This window comes from Crinia signifera, chromosome 3, assembly GCF_055691185.1.
Source record: "Crinia signifera chromosome 3, ASM5569118v1, whole genome shotgun sequence".
In the NCBI taxonomy this organism is placed as follows: Eukaryota; Metazoa; Chordata; class Amphibia; order Anura; family Myobatrachidae; genus Crinia; species Crinia signifera.
Window position 1 is genome coordinate 228,248,048 of NC_139219.1, and position 18,779 is coordinate 228,266,826.

An 18,779-nucleotide genomic window follows, 5' to 3' on the forward strand; every position below is an offset into this window, starting at 1 on the left:
TTGGACGTTACATTATTCGTTGTTGGAACCCCCCTATTGGGAGAAAACACATTAAAGGGGAAGTACCATTTACTTTTATCACCTACTGTGACACTTTATATTATATATATAGCGCATTGAGTAGCCAGGAGATTCCCAATATTCTTGTTCTTGTCCCCGGGAGCTGCAGCTCTGTCCCTGGCAAGTGTAGTGAGTGCCTCTCACAGAGTGCTGGTAACCACCAGATCCCCTGCGCTGGCAGATGCCGGCAGAGAGGTGATCATGCGGGCACTGGCGGAGAGGCGCTTCACCTGTATGAGACACTTGTGCTTCTCAGTTAGTATTGTGGCAGGGTACGGCAACACTGCCGACAGGTTTAGGGGTTTGGTAGCGCGTGTGTCTCCCGCACAAAGGAGGGGTGCGGTGTGCAAATGTGTCTCGTGCACAATAAAGGACACATTTGTCAGTGCTCCGTGTTACATACTGGCAAATGCCTCCTTTTTAAACCCCCACTATCCACACCAGCCCGAAGCGTCCGCTCTCCACGCTTCGGGCTCGGTGGCTCGCTGCGCCCCCCACACTTTATTAAATCAACTCCACGCCGATGTGTATAGTGGGGGTATGAAAAGGTCGGGAGGACGCGGAACGCATCCGCTTGTCACGCTTCGGGCTGGCCTGGATAGTGGGGGTGTTTCAGGGACGCATTCATACCTGCCATATCATACATCTGAGACAGTAATGATGACATGTGTTAACTGGTAACTGGATTTTAGTTAATAATAAAGAAGAAGAAAGCAACTTAATAAAAGTATAATAATATCGAAATTATCAAGAAGAAAAAAATAAAAATTATTTTTCTGATTCTGCATTGACAGAAACTGCAGCAGAAGTGGATGCAGTTGTGTCTGTATCTGTGTCGTCTGCTTTGTCAGCCTGTGGTAGCAGAGTTAAGTCATAAAGAATACACTGGAAAGCGTTTTCTGCACCAACAGTCTTTCATCAAATGAACTACTGTAGGTTGCGCCACTTACATGATCCCCAAAGGCGTTCAATATTTTGGGAGTGAACCCCAGTGTCCGGATCAACGAAATTGTACAGGTGGTTCACCCGTGCATGGTGGTACCCTGCCTGCTCCAGCTGCTCTTTGTTATATGCACAACAGCAATCCGAGTATATAGTCATCCCCGATTCGATGTGTTTGTTGATGGCGGCCATCAGGGTGCTGGCGTCACGTCTTTCGAAAGGTGTCACAAAACACTCATCGGTGTCTCTGGAAATGCCTCCGAACAGCCACTGTTGAGGCAGCATGCATCCCACATGACTTTTCCTCTGTACAAAGAGGCTCTCATTCACCTCAACTATTTTCCCTGGACCGCCAATCCGGCATTGGGGCTGCGACATTAGGTCCACAGTGCAGGCCTCCCGCAAAAGGTTGTTAAACTGCACAGTGTTTTTTTTAGAAATGGAGAGATGGTGCTCACAAAACGTGATGCTGGTTAGCTCCTCTGCCCAACAAAACACGAACCGTATCAGCGTCATGAACGTGAGATGGCATCCACGAAACCACTGTGCAGCCCGGACGCTAACCTTTTTTCCGCAGCTTCTTATATGGCAGCGCCACATCCGCTCCTTCACATTGAGTCGCACTGGATGGCCATTAGGACACGTCTTGGTCTCAGGGAGAAAGTGGTGAAGCTGCAATAAATTCACAGACTCCTCCTGCTTTGGCCGGGGGGACTTGTATAAAAAGTCTCCCCCCGGCTGTGGCATTACCCTGCTGGCTGGTTGGGCCTGGTGCTGGTTCTTGAAATATGGGGGACCCCTACTCATTTTGTCCCCCGTATTTTGGGAACCAAGACCGACCCTTGAGCCTGGTGCTGGTTTTATAAAATCCAGGGAACCCCAACTTGTTTGTGCCTGTGATTTTATGAAACCAGAACGGGCTCTTTGAGCCCGAGGCTGGTTATGCTCATGAGGGGGGACCCCACGCCGGGTTTTTTTTCCACTTTTTTTTTTAACACATGACTGAAAATCGCATATTTTCTAGCATAAAATTTGCACTATATCGTACTTTACCGCACTTTTTGCTGCAAATTCGCATCTCATTAAAGATGCGAATTCACAGCAAAAGTGCGATTTTTTAAAAGTGTGATAAAGGGCGATTTAGGACAAAATCGCACTTTGTAAAAAACGGTAAATTCACTAAATCTCACCCAATATGTGAAAAATACTTATGCTAAGATATTATTTGTAAATAACAAAGAAACACGTTGGACTTGCCTTTTTAGCTTCAGGACCAGGTTTTACCATTGTGCAGCTAATCATATGACCATCTTTATTAATTGTTGTCTCATAATCTTCAAGTTCCTGTTATGAATTAGCACAGCAAACAATAAAGTGATTATATTTTTGCACATGTGCCTACGTTCTCTGAGTGTCTGGGGTGTGGATTAGCTCACAGTGTCTACGTAGACAGTGTAAAGGTTGACCTGCACTCAGTCAACATTGACAAAAAGGTCGACATAAACAAAAGATCAACATGAGTTTTTTTGGGGGGTGGTTATGTCAATGTGGGCACCTGAGCGCATGGAACCCAACAAGTGTTGTGTATACCATTGCATGACTCACTTTGCTCACTATACTGCGTTCCCAATCAGAGTCCACATGGATGGTAAATCATGAAAAAGTACACAAACATTGAAAAACTCATGAAGACCCATGTTGACCTTATATTAATGCCAATCTAGTGCATGTTGACCTTTTGGTGTCGACCTATTGACTGTTTAACCTATATATTGTCTGTGAGCCATTGAGATACCAGTGTCTTGCTACTGCTTTATCCATTTGTACTGTAAAGCATATACTAATACAAGGGGATTGTACTCATTTTAGTTAATGCAGGGCCATAACCTGTGGGAGCAGAGTTTGACAATCTTGTATAGAATTATGTGAACATTGGGCCTTTTTCCACAAATCCCAGATCTGACCTGAGATTTTAAAAACAACTGTAATACTACTAATTTCTACTGACTGAAATATCAGGCTCGCATGCAATATCTCAGTGGAAAATGAGTATAAGTTTGTATTGTATAGTTGCACTGTTTGAAGATAAAATGTCCTATTTTTGAATCGTCTTATTATGATAAATCACTTACCCAACCAGTTCCTTCAAACATCTTCAAGTCCAGTGGATCTCCCTGTAATTTTCCATCCAGCTTGATAAGTGAATGACAGGTAGTCATTGCTTCAAATATGCGGCACCAAGTTAGAGTTGGGGAAGAACCGAAGGAAATCTCATCCTGAAAACTAAAAAGATTTGTTGCAAATAATGTGCGGCATTTTATGTGTATCTGGCTACATAACAATGTGATTTGTCGAACTGACTAGGAACCAAACAGAACCCCCACGCTCTCAAAAAGAACATTTTCACTGACCTTGGTACAAGGTAAGTGCATCCATTTACTATTATAATACTGAAAAACCTTTCCATGTTTGAGAAACAGCACAAAAAAATATATTGCAACTGCCCATATAAATAAAATGGCAAACTATAAATTTTGAACAAATTAAGTTTATGCACGGGGGGACCCGCTCATTAAATATGCACTGCGCTGGGTCCACGCTCATTAGATATGCACGAAGCGGGACCAGCTCAGTGCGCACTGCTGCCTGGGTCGCCTTTCAGCTCAGCAAGTGGCGGCCATAGTCCATCTCCACTGAAGCAGCGCCTGCTGCCCCCTGAATGCCTAGCCCTCCCGCCACCCAAAACCCCTCGCTAATGTGCAACGGGATGTTTATGCGAACACATTCCCTCGCATGCGGCCCCCTGGACGAAAAATCATTTAATTGTCGCTGACCATCGAATGATTTTTTTTCTCCGTTCATGGATAAAAGTCTATACTTAAAGATGTTTAATCTTTGCAATGGAAGAGAGGGGCTCCATCTGTACTTTTATCCTGAAAGGAAATGGTCAAAAAGGGGGTGGGCGCTGGCATCATGTGATGTCAGCAACCCGCCCCACATAGGCATCGTCCTGCCTGCATTCCCAGCTTTTTTATGGAGACACCAATAAAACGCTGGTCGTTCCCCTGCGGTCCCTCCTCCTACCTGTGCCAGGTGTAAATTGGTTCCTGCTTTCTCACAACAAACTTTAATCCGCTTCCAAACTGGCATTGCTTATTCAGAGATAATTTGAGTTTTTTGTGCGAAAAGCTAATTCGGCCCGTTCCGCATGAGCGTATTTACGCATATGAAGACGTCGAAAGCTAATTTCTGTGGGGAGTTTCACACTCGCTGAGCTGTTCGCCCCAGAGGTGGCAGGTGGGAGTGGACAGCGGGCCGGAGCAGGGGCATGCCCAGAGATTAATGGGCATCCCGATGAAAACACTAGGCATCCCCCTGGAAATGCAGGGGGCCGATGCCTGCTGTGGGCGGGTGGGTGACATTACATGACGTCAGTGCCTACCCCCTTTTCGGCCATCTCCAGCAGAAATTAAAGTTGTTTTTCACTGACTTTTATTTTCAAAGGGGAGAGAAATCATTCAATGATTGACGACCATCGAATAATTTCTGTCTCCTTCAGCAACATGCAAGGGGATGTGTTCTCGGACACATCCCCTCACATGTTACTGAGGGGATGCAGCCGGCGCTGGCTGCAGGGGGGTGGGCGTTTGCCGGGCAGCAGAGGCAAATATACGCTGCCGAGCATGCGGGTCTGAATCAGGCCCCTAATTGGATCAAGCTCTAGGTCTACAGCCATCGGTCCTGCAGAATGTAATCTCTCTGCAAGCTCCTTTTCTGACCTATATAGAATTGTTTAATATTCATATTGTAATTATGTAGTTATGTATTTATTTAACTTTACAAACTATTAAATGTCCTTTATGATCTCTCATGTTTTGCAATGTCACTATGGCCCTTATTCTGATCGGTGGAGCCGGATCCGAATATGAGGCCAAGACCGTGCGTCCTAAACCCCGCCTTCCATACGGATCGCCAACTCCGTCCGAACGCGGTAAAAAGCTGTCCGCACGTACCGCAAGTGTATTTCTCAAGGAATACGCCTCCTCCATCTCAGGTAACCTCCCCCATCATTCGATGGTCGCAGACCATCGAATGCAGGACCGAGTGTTCCACCAGCTCCCACAACCTCAGACCACACGGGCATTTCTCCGTGCAAAAGCAGGGATTTGGGCGGGCAGCTGACATCCGGCAATGTCATATGTCCGCCCCCTACACGTGCGTCACGGCCGCATTACCATACGGACGCCCAGCGTTTTCATGGGAACGCCCATGAAACGCGGGGCGTATGCATATGGAAATGAGCCCAAATAGCCCTTCACGCCCCTCTCCACCCCCTGTTCGTAGTGTTCACATTTCATGCGGAATTTGCCTGTATGCCCCGCTCGCACATGCACAGAGATGCCTCTGCACATGTGCAGACACAAAACATCTGCGGCACGAACGCACGCGGATATTACCGCACCAACCAAAATAAGGGCCTTAATGTTGTATCCTATGTTCTGCGCAGTAAAACCATAAGCTGGCCGTAAAAATGAACGCTAATTATAATAAGAAAAAAGATTGTGTTATCATCTGCTACATATTTTCTTATTGATTAATTACTTGAAACTTACCGACTGTTATCACAAGGAAGAATGCCATATAAAGCTAGGATGTCTTCTGTCAATGTGCCTGTCTAGGTAAATAGAAATATATGCATTAGTCTCCTAAAGTTGATACTGTGAGTCCATTCTATGTATTACAGTGTAAAATGTTACCATATGCCCAAAATTACTTTGTCATTGTTTAAATTAATCTTATAGTAAGAAACAATTGAAGTTCTGAGTGATAGAAGGGTTATTAATATTTTCTGATTTAAAAAGAAAGATATATTGTTTGAGTGATGAAGGATATATTTGTAGCGGTTTGGTGTATATGTACACGGAATATATGAACGATGTCATTCACAGATATATTAGGTCAGTTCTGCAGTACAGCTATATATATATATGCGGGCCTGGGAAGAGCAGTTCGTCTATGGGTCTCGGTTTGAAACCAACATAATTCTATATAGGAGATACATAGACGATCTACTCTTGATCTGGCATGGAGATGAGTCCAGCATTTCTGATTTCATGTCACATATCCATAACAACGACCTCAACCTTAAATTCACGTTCAAGTCCAACCCTACTAAGATCGAATTCTTGGATTTGGAATTGGAGGGAACACCTGGTAATGAAATCACTACCCGTACGCATTTTAAGTCTGTGGATGCCAACAGCTTTATCCCAGCGACGAGCTGCCATTTTCCAGCATGGAAGAACAGTGTGCCATATGCACAATTTTTGAGAATAAGGCATAATTGCAGTGACGATAGTGAGCTTCAGTCCTAATCACAGCTTCTATTTGATCGTTTTGTAGAAAGGGGCTATAAAGTAGAGTTTATAGAAGAAGCCAGGTTGAAAGCCTTTTCACATGGAAGAGATGAGCTACTTTCTAAATCCGAGAAGACCCCAAAAGAATTTAAAAGCAGACCATTTGTAACGCAATTTAATTGCGAAAATTACCAAATCAAAAAGCTGCTGGAGAAGCACTGGTCTATTCTTTTACGAGATCCTATTCTCGGTCAACATCTACCTCCCAGGCCGAACCTGGTCTTCCGCTGGGCCAGGAATCTAAAATCGATTCTGGCACCGAGCAGAATGAAACCTCAATCTCCATCCACTCCAAAAGGAGTTCATTTTTTAACCAAAAAACCTGGAACTCTACCGTGCAACAAGTGTATTTGTTGCCCCTTTTTGGAGAAAGCTCCCTTTCACCACATGTTGGAGAATGGCAGGGAGTACAGAATTAAAGATGCAGTGACCTGCAATTCTGATCATGTGGTCTACAAGATTACCTGTAGTTGCAACTTAATTTATGTCGGGAAGACTATTAGACAGATTAAACTGAGGATACAAGAACATATGCGTAACATCAGGAACAAAGTCAAGGTACACAGCCTCCCTAGGCACTATTTGGAGAAACACAATTCCTCAGTTACCAAAGAGAATTTTAAATTTACTATTCTGGAGCATGTACCAGCGAATCCCAGAGGAGGGAATAGGGGCCAAGAACTAATTAAGAAGGAAAGCTTCTGGATCTACTCCTTAAATTCCCTTACACCAAGTGGATTAAATGAAGGCGTGGACATAGTGGCATTCCTGTAGCCTTTACCCCTCCTCATCTCATTTTCTGTTTTCTCTCTTCTCCCTTTCTTTATTTATTGTTTTTATTTTACGTTATATTGGTTACTAATGTACGTAATTGTTTGATCATTATCTTTTTGATCTTAGATACTATCTCGATGGAAATAGGTAAGTGGTGTACCGGCAGGAGCATTTTTCATGAATTCTAGTAAGCCCATATCCGGGTTTTTTTAAATCACTGTTTGTGTCCGGATGAAGATAGATTTTTTCGGCTGTAATGACCTTTAGAGGTTAACCAAAATGGGGTCTACCAATGGCATAATATTTTATTATGATACACTTTCCCATCACTGGGATAAATAGATTTAGTTCATTTGTACACCACATCAGGATTTTTTTTATAATAAAAATATTTAGAAGAATTTATAGTAATAATGAATAAAAAATAGAAAATGAATATAAAAATATTTAAATTTAATTCTTTAAATACACTCACTTATAGGACCTTATTAATATAAAAATATATATAAATTATAAAAATACTCAAATAAATAACTCTAAATATACTCACTTACAGGATCTTATTAAATTTGTAGGTATCACTTTAAATTAGCACATATAGTGTACACAGACATCTAATATACAAATAATTGAGTCTTAGGGTTTATTCCCATTGTTTATCATATAGTAGTTTTCATTTATAAATAAAAAGTTTTTTCCCAGTTTTGGGAGCCATGGATCGTGTATGTTTGCGTTCCATGATTTAAAATGGCGTGGATTTTGGAACGCACACTGTCAGAGTTCACTGGGTTAGTTGATTATAATGGGGTTATTTAAAGCACTCATAGAGGTCGCTATGGGTGATGTGTCACTCTAAATGTCACCATTAGTTGATATTAATAATAGGTCAGTTAACGATTCTACAGTCCACATATTTTCTGAGTGTAGGGGAAGCGGGTTTACTGGAACCTGCTTGCGTTCCATAGGAAAAAATGGCGTCCACTTGGAACGCAGGAAACTCTGCCGAGCGGAAGTGTGACGCGTCTTGTGCGTTCCATTGAATTAAAAATGGCGGCGAATTGGAACGCACCGCTCGTATGCCGTTTGACTTTTTTAGGTCAGCGGCAGCCTTTCTGTATGTCCTGTAACCTCCCCCGGCATTAGCGGGGTGACTGATATAGGTTTTTTATAGTGGGACCCACGTATATTGGCGGCAGAGCTTTATTAAGCTATAAGGTGGTAAACCCTTAATTAAAGCTTAAACAGGAAGTGACGTTTTCGATCTGGACCTATATATAGCCTTACCTGGGTATAGGCTGTCATTCTGCTATTGGATACACTAGAGGTTACTTCCTAGTCATACAGCATTATGTAAGTACCTTTTGGTTTTGTTTTTTTCTTGGGCTATTAATGCTCCTGCTGGTAATCACTGTCCTATATAGGTTGACCTACTATGTATATTGACTGACTAGGTCTTTATGTTTATATTTGAAGCTGACCTGGATGTTGACATCTGCCACTGAGTGGGTGTACTCAGGGTAATTGGGACAAAACACTGTTTATTTGTATGGGCCAGTTATAACAAGAGCGCTGTTAGCTGGTGAAATGTAAGTCCCGCTGTACCATTTTTCAGTAGCCCACTTATATACGGTGTTGGTGACGGTGCAATATATTAAAAGGGGAATAAAATTCTAACCCCCGGACATTGTGAATTTCTCCATCCAGATATTTTCCTGCAAAAAAACTTTTTTCTGTACCCATTCATTTTGAGATACTGCATAAAGGTACCTTTTTCTTTTTTTTTCTTTTTTGTTGGTATATGTATATTATAAATTGTTGTCAGAGTGGGTTATATAAAAAATACTTCCACAATTGAAGATCGCAATGTATCGGATAAAAAACTCGTCTAAGAACATTGTTTTTTTCTAAATAATGACTGATCAAAAACATTGTTTTTTCTAAATATTGTTTTCTTCTAATAATGTCAGGCTGGTAATTCGCTATATTATAGTAAGGATTTAAATTATGATTATTTATATTCGTTTGCCCATTTTTTGTCTCTCTCCATTGTCCTCTCCAACCTTTTCTTATTTTTTGTCATTTTTGAAAATGCGATACATATTTTCCTTGACGTATTTTATTACTATTTACAGTGCAACTGTATCTGTGTCAACCAAGTCATCGAATGCCCCTGATGAAGTCACATAGTTGACGAAACGCATTGGGCCTGCTGTTGTATTGGAAAATTGTACATTATGTCAATGGTTATTTCTAAAATTACTATATGTATTGTGTATTTTATATGAGCCGAATTGTAGGCTTTTATTGAATAAATTTTATAACTGAGGAAAAAAGTTGTGTACCTTCACCTTTATGCGCACTCTGTTCCCTTTTTTTGTATCTCTATCTGTCTTGAGTCCCGGCTAACAGGGGACTTTCAGAGTTGCTGCTAGCCACTATTAGGGCGCGGACGGTTAGGTACTTTCCATTTTTATATATATATATATATATATATATAACGAAAGTGGTGGTATTCTTGTGCAAACAAAACTAAGTCCACCCTCAATAAATGTCACTGAGTTATTGAGTCCAAAAATCAACTCTGTCTGTACTTTTTATGCACTCTCCCTCCGTTTCAGGGCGGCAGCACTCCTCCAATGGGTTTCTGTTCGTGAAAGCCCTTTTCAAAAGTAATCTAGAAAACAAGAAGTGAGATGTGCGCCTCCTAGTGCAATATGTCAATGTTCGTACTCTTCCCTCCACCACATAGAGGGAGACTGACAGCACCCCAATAATTCAAGGAGTACCGTTATTGGTGGTAATCCACCACTGCTTTTTGCACAAAATTCAGAAATAAGTATCCACCGTCCACCAGGAAAATTCTTCGCTTAATACTGGGACCCTTTTTCTCAAGTACACATGTATGGGAGATAAGAGCAACAAAAGAAGGAGACAATAGTGTAATAAAATTTACACCATTTTTATTCCCAACACAAACAATAATATCTCCGTACAATGAAAAAATTCTTTTTCAGCTTATCTGATATAAGATGAAGTCAGTCCATCACCAATATGGCAGAACCAGTCACCTCGACGCGTTTCGTCCTTGCCCTTCCGGCTGGACTTCCTCAGGAGTGTGACTGCTTCACTCCAAAGCCCTGTTTAAATAGGTTGTATTTAACCCATTTCCTGTTAAAAAATCCCGCCAATCGCAAGTATTCACTTCCGGGATAAACACGTTTACACTATATGGAACGCATAACCTCATTACCGGAAGTCCCAGTGGAACGCAAAGGACTTCCGGTTCTTTAAAACATATCAAACTATAGAATTTAAAAAACCCGCAATCGCGGTAATCCGTATGTGTACCGGCACTTTCTATATGTGCCCACTCGAAACTGAGCAGGCTTACGTGTTTCAGGCGCGGGTGAGAGTCGTACCACGGCTTCTCACTTACGCGTCTCTGACACACACGTTCTTCCGGAGTGCGCGGCTGCTTCTCCATGGTAACGTCCGTCACCATGGTTGCACGCGTACACTCCTAGTAGTTGCCGGACGTCTTGTTATACTTTCGATCGCCCGGACTTTCCTTTAAGGTATACAAGGTCTTTCAGTTCATATGATTCAATCAGTACAATCTTTCCGGGGGAACGACAAGAAATACCTCTTTCTTTTTAACAAGCTGACAGAAACGTAATAATGAAAAAAATGTAATAATGAAAAAGGGGGGTAATAATGAAAGGGGGGTAGCGGGTTTGTTCGGTCACAGTGCCACTCCGCAGCCCCTCCCACCATAAACGGCTATCACAATCAAAGTGCAATGCAGAGAATAAAAAACATTAATAAATACCGGACCAATATAAACACAAAAAAATATAAAATACATATCTATAAAAACACAATACAAATAATAGCAGCAAAAAATGGATATTCTCCTAGGAATGGCGCCAATTCATAATTGTCATTAAGGCCATTCGGTGCCAACGTGCCCAATTGGTGTATCCAGTACATTTCACGCCTTGATAATACATTTTCCCTGTCCCCCCCTCTGGGGCTGAGGGTTACATGTTCTAATACTTTAAATTTAAAATCATCCGTACTGCTATTATGGTATCTTTTAAAGTGTCTAGGGATAGTATGGCTTTCAACCTTGTTCCTTATTCCTCTGATATGCTCCTGCATTCTAATTTTCATATTTCGTTTGGTTTTACCTACATACTTGAGGCCACAACCGCACTCAAGCATGTAGACCACACAACAAGTATTGCAATTGACCAGACTTTTTAGTTTATAAGACAGTGTGCCACTAAAATTTTTAAAAGTTTTTCCATCTGGATGTGCAAATTGGCAAATATTGCACTTGTTACATCTATAAAACCCTGTCACTTGAGCCCAGGGATTGGTGGCTCCGGCCTTTCTTTTCGTCAACAGGCTTGGTGCCAGATTATCTTTAAGGTTTTTGGCTTTTTTTAAAAACAATGTCTGGTCTGGGTGGGAGAATTTTTGTCAGAACTGGGTCTGTATGCAGGATATCCCAATGTTTGGTTAGGATTCTCCTAACACTCTGCTCTTGATCATTAAAAGTGGTAATAAAATTGATCCTATCTTCCCTCACCGTCTTATTTTTATATTTTAATAAGTCCTTTCTGTCCATTTATTTCACTCTCTCCATTGACTCTTCTAAGACTGTTTCCGGGTATTCCCTCTCCTTAAAGCGTTTTTTGTATATTTCCATTTGTCCCTCGCAGTCCAGTCAACTTCCCATGTGCAAATTGGCGAAGCTGGGAGCAAACACAGTCCCCATAGCTGTTCCCCATATTTGCAGGTAAAACAGTTCTAAAAATTTAAAATAATTGTGAGTTAAAATGAATCTGATTAAAATGCCAATGAAGTCCCTATGATCATTTTCCAAATCTTGATCCAATTTCAAAAATTTCATGCATGATTCTATGCCCTTTTCATTGTCTATAGACGTATAGAGTGATTGTACGTCTATTGTCACCCACAGATACTGTATTACACTATTGTCTCCTTCTTTTGTTGCTCTTATCTCCCATACATGTGTACTTGAGAAAAAGGGTCCCAGTATTAAGCGAAGAATTTTCCTGGTGGACGGTGGATACTTATTTCTGAATTTTGTGCAAAAAGCAGTGGTGGATTACCACCAATAACGGTACTCCTTGAATTATTGGGGTGCTGTCAGTCTCCCTCTATGTGGTGGAGGGAAGAGTACGAACATTGACATATTGCACTAGGAGGCGCACATCTCACTTCTTGTTATATATATATATCACAGCTGGACGGATGCCGTGCCCAAAATATTGAGTGGTATATTAAGATTAGTAAGTATTTACAACTACTACAGTAAATCGGCAGCTGTGCCAGCAAATCCTGCGCTTGGTCAAGAAGTCAGCCAGGTGTGTACACAGCATAAGACAAGTTCATAGGAAAAACCCTAAGGCACATTTATAGAGCTCATTTTGTTCTTAAAACAAATGTGTGCAGTTGTGCGGCTGGGTCTGAACCCAAAAGCAAAATGGTCCCATAAGCTCCTGTCTTAGTTAATGAAGGACTATAAGTACATACCCCTGAAAAATGATATATAAGTGGCATGACATGCGCATGTACAGAGGAGACCACGATTAGTTGGAAAATAAATAAATATCATCTTAGCACTATGTTGTTGGTGGGGAGAAGATTTTTCATAGCAGTCACAAGCAAAAGTAGAAAAGTTACACTGTCATCACAAATGAATATATAGAGACCTAGATCTCCTAACATGTATTTATTAAATGTTATATTGTGTATGGTCTATTTTGACTATGCAATTTCCACTGAACTCCCCAGAGCCCAGAACTATGGAGGGTCATTATGGTTTACCCACAAAGTAGATTTGCGGGTCATCTAAACCCTGCTGCCTGCCCACAGGACCGTCCACCCCCTGCCCCCCCCCACACCCCCTCGCACGCCGATTTCCCTGCACGCATGTGAATGGATGTTTAGCATAAACATCCATTCGCAGGTTACGTGCCGTGCAGAAATCATTAGATGTCACCGACCATCTACAACGCTTGCAGATCTAAGACACCGCTCTGGTGTCTTAGGTCTGTGGCATCGCTGTATGGGAAGAGGGCGGGCAGCTGACATCAGCTCACCTCCCCCCACACCCGCATTAAATTTTCATGGGCGAATTTCCATGGAAGCATCCAGCATTTTCATGGGAACACCCATGAAACACTGGGCGTTCCCATGGGCACGACTGCAGTGTGCGGACACATGCACCCCGCCCGCACTACTAGGTACGAACAGGCTGGCTGGTAATCAATTTGCCATACCCACTCTCACAAAGCGGCTGCACATGCGCATAAATGATTATGATGTTCGAACGCGCAGGGGAGCGATCAAATCAGAATGACCTCCTATCTTCACTTGAGATTTTGACTACTGTATGCACTACTTGGACTATGGCCAAATACATTACAAGCAACAATCAAAGTTGGCTTGCCTTAACAGTCTATTTATCCATGCGATACCGATCTCACAGGGCTGCACGTCAGTATCTCAGGCAGGGTTAACATTGTGCGATTTTGGCTAACTTTCTATGCAATTTAGACTATTCAAATGAAGCCACACTCATCCATTGTGCCAGCGTGCCTAGGCGAGGGTTTTGGCATGGTTAGGTCTAAATTGTGTTGGGCTAAAGGACCTCAGGGAGGAGAGGGGGTGGAGAGAGGCAGAACAAGGTCGGAAGAAGGGTCCCAAACGGACCCTCGCGGGCTCGCTCCGCTCGCCACGCTTCGGGCACGGTGGAATGCTCCATTCACCACCTGGTTACTAAAGGCAACCAGTAGGGGCATGGATAGTAAAGGAGCATAGATTCTTGGGGGGGTTTCTGGGTACTCAGAAACCCCCCCCCCCCCCCGCGTGCGCTACTGCGACGGACCCCTGCCACACCTACAGTGACACTGATCTCTTTTATCGGCTCCGAAGGAGGATCAGTGTACCAGCTGTCACGGGGTTCAGCCAGTCTCTGCGCTGGAGGACTTCTTGGAAACAGGGACTCCTATCCTCAATACCATCTAATGCCATCCTGGAGACATGGTACAGAGCTCACATAGGGTAAGATAGGGCAGATTACCGGTTTGTGCTAATTTGTTCTTAAAACCCCCAACTATTCCCCAAAAGGGTATAAACATTATTTTAACAAATATTTCCTTTACATGTACCACTCACTTTTTATAATTAACATATAATCATTAGCGCATTTTTTTCTATCTAACATACTAAACAGTACAGTAAAAGTAGTTATTGCGCTACAATGCATTTCAATGGACATTGCATGGACACGCATTATGCATTCTTTCGCTATAGCTTTGCATTTGACATCTGACGCATGCTCAGTGGTGATTTTAAAAAGTGACATCTGGTGGATGATCGCTGGTATGGCACTCATCCAATAATGCCAAATGCCAAGCTGTGCTACTTATTGTGCTGCCGCGCAACTAGGCGTGCTGTGGAGAGTTGGGGGCCAAACGCCATAGGCAGGCTAGATGAGTGTGGCTCTATCGGTATAGTCAAAATTGTAAGACAATATCACACCATGTGTACACACACCTCTCCAGCATTTCTGTAGTCATGTTGTTTGGCTGTTGTGCATTTTTGCACCCTGTCTTCCAAAATCACATTTTTGATATCATAGAAAACAATTATAGTGTCTTTGTGTTTTTGGAGTTGCTCATTTTTGGTGATGATGGTGGTTTCCAGGGCATGGACATTTTGTCTCAGGATTGTACTGTAAGATCCATCTTTATTCACAGGTTTATTGTAAACATTTGGAATCCACTTGAATTTGTTCTAAAATATTTATACAAATACATTTTTGATTTTCCTTCTGCTTGGCAGTGAAAAGCCATCTTAGCACAACTTTCTGACATGTTAAGACCTTGATGCAAGTCTTTCTTATTAGTTTATGTTGATGTTTACCATTTCTGCTATCATTCCAATGGTATCAGTCTGAACTTTTTTTTTATTTTGATTTTTCAATTGACCATTATCGTTTGTGTTTGATAGGCAAAGAATGGCAAAAAATTAAATTTTCGATAAAAGAGGATGAGCAGTTATGATATCAGGGATGTCACTTACCCCAGTGACAGATGTGGGGATACATACATCTCAGAAATGTATTGGGTGTTCCTAGCAGGTGACTGGGAGATTTCAGTTCAGACCTATAGAGGTGCACTGTCGTATGGGCATGCTATGGGAGTGTCCCAGCCATGTCATATAACATATGATGGTAGCATCAAAAGGTGCACCAAGGGGCATTTCTGCATATAAACCCTCCCCTAGTGCCTAGCACTAGCCTCAACCCTGGCACTTACCCCAGAGATTCGGGCTGTTGGGATTCCGCTGTCAGTTTTCTGACTGTCATGGGTAAATTTACTAAGAAAGTTCCATTAAAGATTGGATGCTGCTATGGTCAACCAATCAGATTCTATCTATTATCTTCTAGAAGGTGCTAAATAAGAAATCAATTCTGATTGGTTGCTATGGGCAACATACCATCTTCAAAAACAGGATCCCATGTGCCAGTATTATGACCCTATGGGACTGTAAGTTCTTACAGTCAGATGCCCGCTCAAAAGGCGCGACTTTGGAAAAGGATGCTAAAATGATGAGCACAGTACATGCATTCCTGCGCCATTTGCTACATGCAAAGCTATATTTGTCTGAATACCCTCTTTGCTTTTGAGCTAGGCAAAACTGCTTATACTATTACCCTTGTTTATGACATGTGCTAAGTCCTGTAGAGCAGACACAATCAAGAGGCATTCTATATACACAAGCCCCAATAAAAAAAAACATTTGCCCAATGATTATTAAAGTCTTTCCAATTGGCAATAACCAGTCCATAAAAACTAAAGGAATGTGCTTAGTGCAGTCTCAGCAGGGCATGTGCAAGCTGGTGGAAATGGTCTATGGAATGTGTTAATTCACAGTACAAGATTAAACTTACTTTATCAAAACATATGAGATTTAGTTGCCCGGCTATATTAATCCTTTGAGGACTGATGCAGAAAATGCCCAGTTTCTTCAGCCTGGTCTGAGCGTACAGAAGACCCAGCGTAATAGAAGCAGGAAGAGCTGCATTAACCGCTACAGTTAGCATCAGAAATGACATCAATACTATGTCATGTACACTGGCCTAAGGGTAAAAAAGATAGGGGAAATTGTAAATTCATTTTCATAAATAACTTCTGTACATTTTTTAGACCAAATTTTTGAAACCACAAAAGCAAATAAAGTTGATTATATCGAGTATAAAAATGTAAAAACTGTTGGCACACAAAAAAAAAAAAAAAAAAAGAAACTACTGTAGTATTGTTTTTATGTCATTAGGGATACGTGGGAGCTTATCTCGATACAGGTTGAGTATCCCTTATCCGAAATGTATGGTCCAGTAAAATGCAAATTAAAACCGGCAAGTAAGAAAGTGTGAGATCACACAAAATGTGCAAACTACGTGACTTAGCGCACCCTATTTCGGGAATAAGTGCGAAAATACAAATTTCGTGGCTAAAATTCGCAAAAAAACAAAACTATCGCGGTCTATTAAATGTCACCCTGTAACTTTACTAACTAAATATATGCTACATGAACAGCAGTTTCCATATTTTTGAACATGTGCATAAAGCTATCCATATTCTGGACAGAGTGAACATCCCATATGCAGACAAGGGCTACTGTGTAACAAAGGAATACTGTAAAAAGAGAAAATAAAAATCCGCACTCCCACTTGGATGCTGCTGGATCAAATAGGAATTACAGTAAACCAACAGAAAGTAATTCTAAACATCCTAGCATCTGATGTGTGTGACCTCTAGCATGTATATACATTCACATTTCAAAACTTACAAACTAAACCTTAAATAAAGACTCGGAGACGTTTGGCAGAAATTGTTAGCTGATTTATTTTAGCACTTTTAAACTAGATTAATTTATTAATAATTAATTAATGGTGGCCCAGAAAGAACGGCTAATTAACTAAGCTCCCCCCACACAATCTGCATATGTAATCAAGCCTACCCTAACAAGCGGTATCCGCTCGACCTACTGCATTGACTACCCACCCATCAGGTTGGGGTCGCTGCCCCCGAGCGGGTGATTAGAAGAATTTTGATCAATTTCAAACGGTTTGAATTTTAAAATTCTAGATTTTATCACGTGCAATAGTACAAATTGTGTGTATATTTTACAATTCACTTGTAATTTACAATATGTTGGCCGAACCAGTAGAAAAATAAAATAAAGATGGGGCGAACACCTTAGAAATATTAAAAAAGGGTATGAAAACCATTCTGTGTCAAAACATTTTAGAGATTAACACAACTGTTCAATAGAAGGCATAAAAAGGATAATAGGGATAAAAAAGGTTGAAAGAAATTGGAGAGTGAAAGGAAACGAACACGTATTAGCAAAATATGAAATTAAATTAATATATGAAATTGGCACACTGGAACCAAATGTCTTTAAATTATTTATGATCATTCACATTTTGTCTTTTTAAAATATAAGTATCGCCTTCTTCATTTCCATATTCCTTTTATAAACCTATTTCAAGCATTATTTATATATTATGTATATGCACATAGCACTTTATAATTTTCTGCACATACATTTAAATTATTCACGCAGTTTAAATGATGTCCATATATTAGGATGGTTTTAATTAATAATCTTAATGAGGAATTACATGTTTAATTCCAGGCTCTTGCCTGCCAATTACGGACAGGCCATGGAACGCATCCACTGGACGTTTAGATCCCCTACAGTGTGTTCCACACGCTAGGATAGGTGGAACGCACACATCATTTCCGGTCTGGATGCCGGTCTGACAATGCATTCCAAATGCAGTGATGTGTGGAGTGCATATGTCACTTCCTGATCCGTCGAAATTGGCGAGACTGAGGACCGGGACTAGAAGGGTCTCAAACGTCTGGACGAGGGGTTGAATGTACAATCTGGTTATCCCTGTGACCTGTATGAATACCTCTGTTTATGATATTCCCCTTTTGAGTTATAGTGTTGGTTTAATAGAAATGAACAGAAGGGACATGCGTTCCAGAGGTTTGGAACCCATGACTACTTCCGGTTTCCTGTTTTTTCCGTGATTAATCTCTCCAGTATTCAGTAACAGGAAATTGGTGGGAGGTCCTTATTAGGGCATAAGTATGGACACAGTGTGTTTGCCTCCACACACCCTGAGGAAGACTTTAAGGTTGAAACTCGTTGTTTCTGGAGAACTTATGCAGGAGTCCACCCGGGTTACAAGATCTGACACCCCCCCCCCAAATAAAATGTTAGGGAGCTGTAAGGGAAGGGTCCTAGTCAGGTACTGTAAGTACTTATTTGTTTTGTTCGTTGTGTACCAAAACCAATAATCAAAATATTGTCTAACACAGTATTCTGCTGAGCATCTCAGACCATAAAAATATTAATTTGCAAATGTGTGTGTTATTTCTAGGTTATGTTTCTAGTTACATATATGTTTGTCGTCATTCCATTACGAAAGTTTAGGGGACACAGAGAAAGACTAGCCTTGCCTGATAT

The 18,779-nt window shown here is 41.4% G+C and overlaps 1 protein-coding gene across 1 annotated transcript in view; it reads right to left on the minus strand.

Moving 5' to 3' along the window:
* Positions 1-18,779, minus strand: part of LOC146064271 (putative cation-transporting ATPase 13A4) — a 142,484-nt gene that overhangs the window by 67,782 nt on the left and 55,923 nt on the right. The window contains exons 12-15 of the mRNA XM_083177555.1: positions 16,186-16,374; positions 5,616-5,677; positions 3,135-3,285; positions 2,260-2,346 (exon numbers count right to left, since the gene is read on the minus strand). Of these exons, the coding sequence (XP_083033681.1) occupies positions 2,260-2,346; positions 3,135-3,285; positions 5,616-5,677; positions 16,186-16,374 (489 nt within the window). The remainder of the gene's footprint in view (positions 1-2,259; positions 2,347-3,134; positions 3,286-5,615; positions 5,678-16,185; positions 16,375-18,779) is intronic.